The following is a 2,011-nucleotide window of genomic DNA, read 5'->3' on the forward strand; positions in this document are numbered from 1 at the left end:
AAAAAAAAAAAAACAACAACCCCAAAACAATAACAACTTTCTAGAAATGAAACACGAGACCTTTACATAGCTTAAGACATTTACTAAAAACAGTCTTTTTTTTCCTCAATTGTGGGTACTCTAAGTTCCAGCAAGTAATGAGATTCAAGTAACAACATACATGTAAATCCAGCAGCACTGAATGTGCTACGGCTTCATGGTCATATCTGTTACTTGGAAGATAATGAATATAATGTAGACATCAGTCAGTCTTAAAGAGTTTCTAAAAGAAAATGAGTAATTCCAAATCTCCATGAGAAAATTGTGTTTTCTCTCAACCCTTTGTTCCTGTAGCTGTTTTGACACTTATCTCACAACTCACACAAGCCAGTAAGACTTTCGCCTCGTATTTCTCGCTACCACAGAATGGCAAAGTTCTATCTAAATTTTCCACTCTTTAGAGTTACGAAGACCATGCGGTCAGAAATCAAATGTTCTCTCTGTCCCATGATCCATCTCGTGCCCTTGTTTGGCCAGTCGTGAGCTACTTAGACTTCGGTCGTATCTCTGGGGCCGATAGTTTTTAAGTGAATGAAGGTGAAGGACAGTCAAGTCAACTGGGGTTGAACTGACCGGAACTCGCGCTGTTTTTTCTATACACCTGATAGTAATTTGACAGTCGCGACGAAGTAACGGTCGAAAAAGTAGCATGAACAAGACTCACATAATTTCGCTGTTTTCGATACTTCTGTTCCCTTTACTTGTTCTAGTGACTCAAAATATGACGTGTCTGATAGTTAAGACCCTGGATATGTACCCGAACACGGCCGGAGTCGTAGTTCTAGGGCTAGATCTAACACTAGTACTGGTGCTGTTGTTAGCGCAACGAAATCACAACGTCGTGCCGTACATCTGTCTCATGTAATTCAGTGTATGGGTCTGAATCAATGCACAGCCCAGCTTGTATATTTTCACAAAAAACTCACACATGTATACAAATCAAAACAGAACACTACCAACTTTTATTTTTGTTGTTGTTTTGAATTTCATTCTATCTGTCACGTCTCTTGAAATTTTTCGTAAAATCAAATTCATGCCAATTTTTATGAATTCATACAAATTAGAGTATTAGACTTCGACAACTTTAGTTTTTTGTATTAGATTAAGCTTAAATGTAACTACTGTGTCACAAAATTATTACAATAGGGTAATTCTGAGAGTTGTGGTGGTGTTTTGAAATACTACCAAAAACTCCAGTTTTCCTTGCTTGTGACTGGTGAAAGGGCCCAGTCGTCAGTGAGTTCAAGAATTCTATTGTATCATCATACCTCAGTGCTGGAAGAAGCTGCTGTTTTGACAGCAGGACTTCAATGATCTCTTCATTTGCCGTTTGAATTCTCTGAAATGAATAGTAGAGGGGTCCTATGAGGAAAGAACATATAAATGAAACCTTTTCTATAACTATGAGATTTTGTGTCTCTTTTTTTTCGAAATGGAAAAAAAATGTAAATTCTGCTGCTACCATGAATTATACAAGGATGATATGAACAATATGTAAAGACTTGTGACGAGTGAAATTGAGGCTGGTTTGGCTGAAAAACCTCTAAAATCATACTCTAAAAAGTCAAACTTACACACCAAAAATTAAAAGTTTGAACAAAACAAACTATAACATTTTAAACTTAAAGTGAAAAACCACACAAAAAAATTATACAGACATCTATACAAAAAGGAACTTAAACCGCGATACAAGAAATAATAAAGTGGATTTTCTCCCTATTTACGGAATGAATACATCCCCAACCTGACCCACCAGTGCCAGACAAGGAACCTGACCAAAAGTCTGGAACGTAAGATAACCACGTGCGAAATGAGATGTCTAAGGAGAGCCGTCAACAAAACCAGACGGGACATGGTCAGAAACAAGAAGATCAGAGAAATGGCGGGAACAACACCTGTCCTCCACTACATCCGAAGGCAAACAATCTGGTAGTTTGGACATCTCACACGTATGGCACCTCACCAACTTGCC

At 37.8% G+C, this 2,011-nt stretch overlaps 1 protein-coding gene across 1 annotated transcript in view; it reads right to left on the reverse strand.

Moving 5' to 3' along the window:
* LOC101861284 (regulator of MON1-CCZ1 complex) overlaps nt 1-2,011 on the reverse strand; it is a gene marked incomplete in the record, with an annotated part of 34,591 nt that overhangs the window by 4,322 nt on the left and 28,258 nt on the right. The window contains 1 exon segment of the mRNA XM_005098963.3: nt 1,308-1,378. Within this exon segment, the coding sequence (XP_005099020.2) occupies nt 1,308-1,378 (71 nt within the window).

The sequence above is a fragment of the Aplysia californica genome, unplaced genomic scaffold (assembly GCF_000002075.1).
Source record: "Aplysia californica isolate F4 #8 unplaced genomic scaffold, AplCal3.0 scaffold00198, whole genome shotgun sequence".
Taxonomy (NCBI): Eukaryota; Metazoa; Mollusca; class Gastropoda; order Aplysiida; family Aplysiidae; genus Aplysia; species Aplysia californica.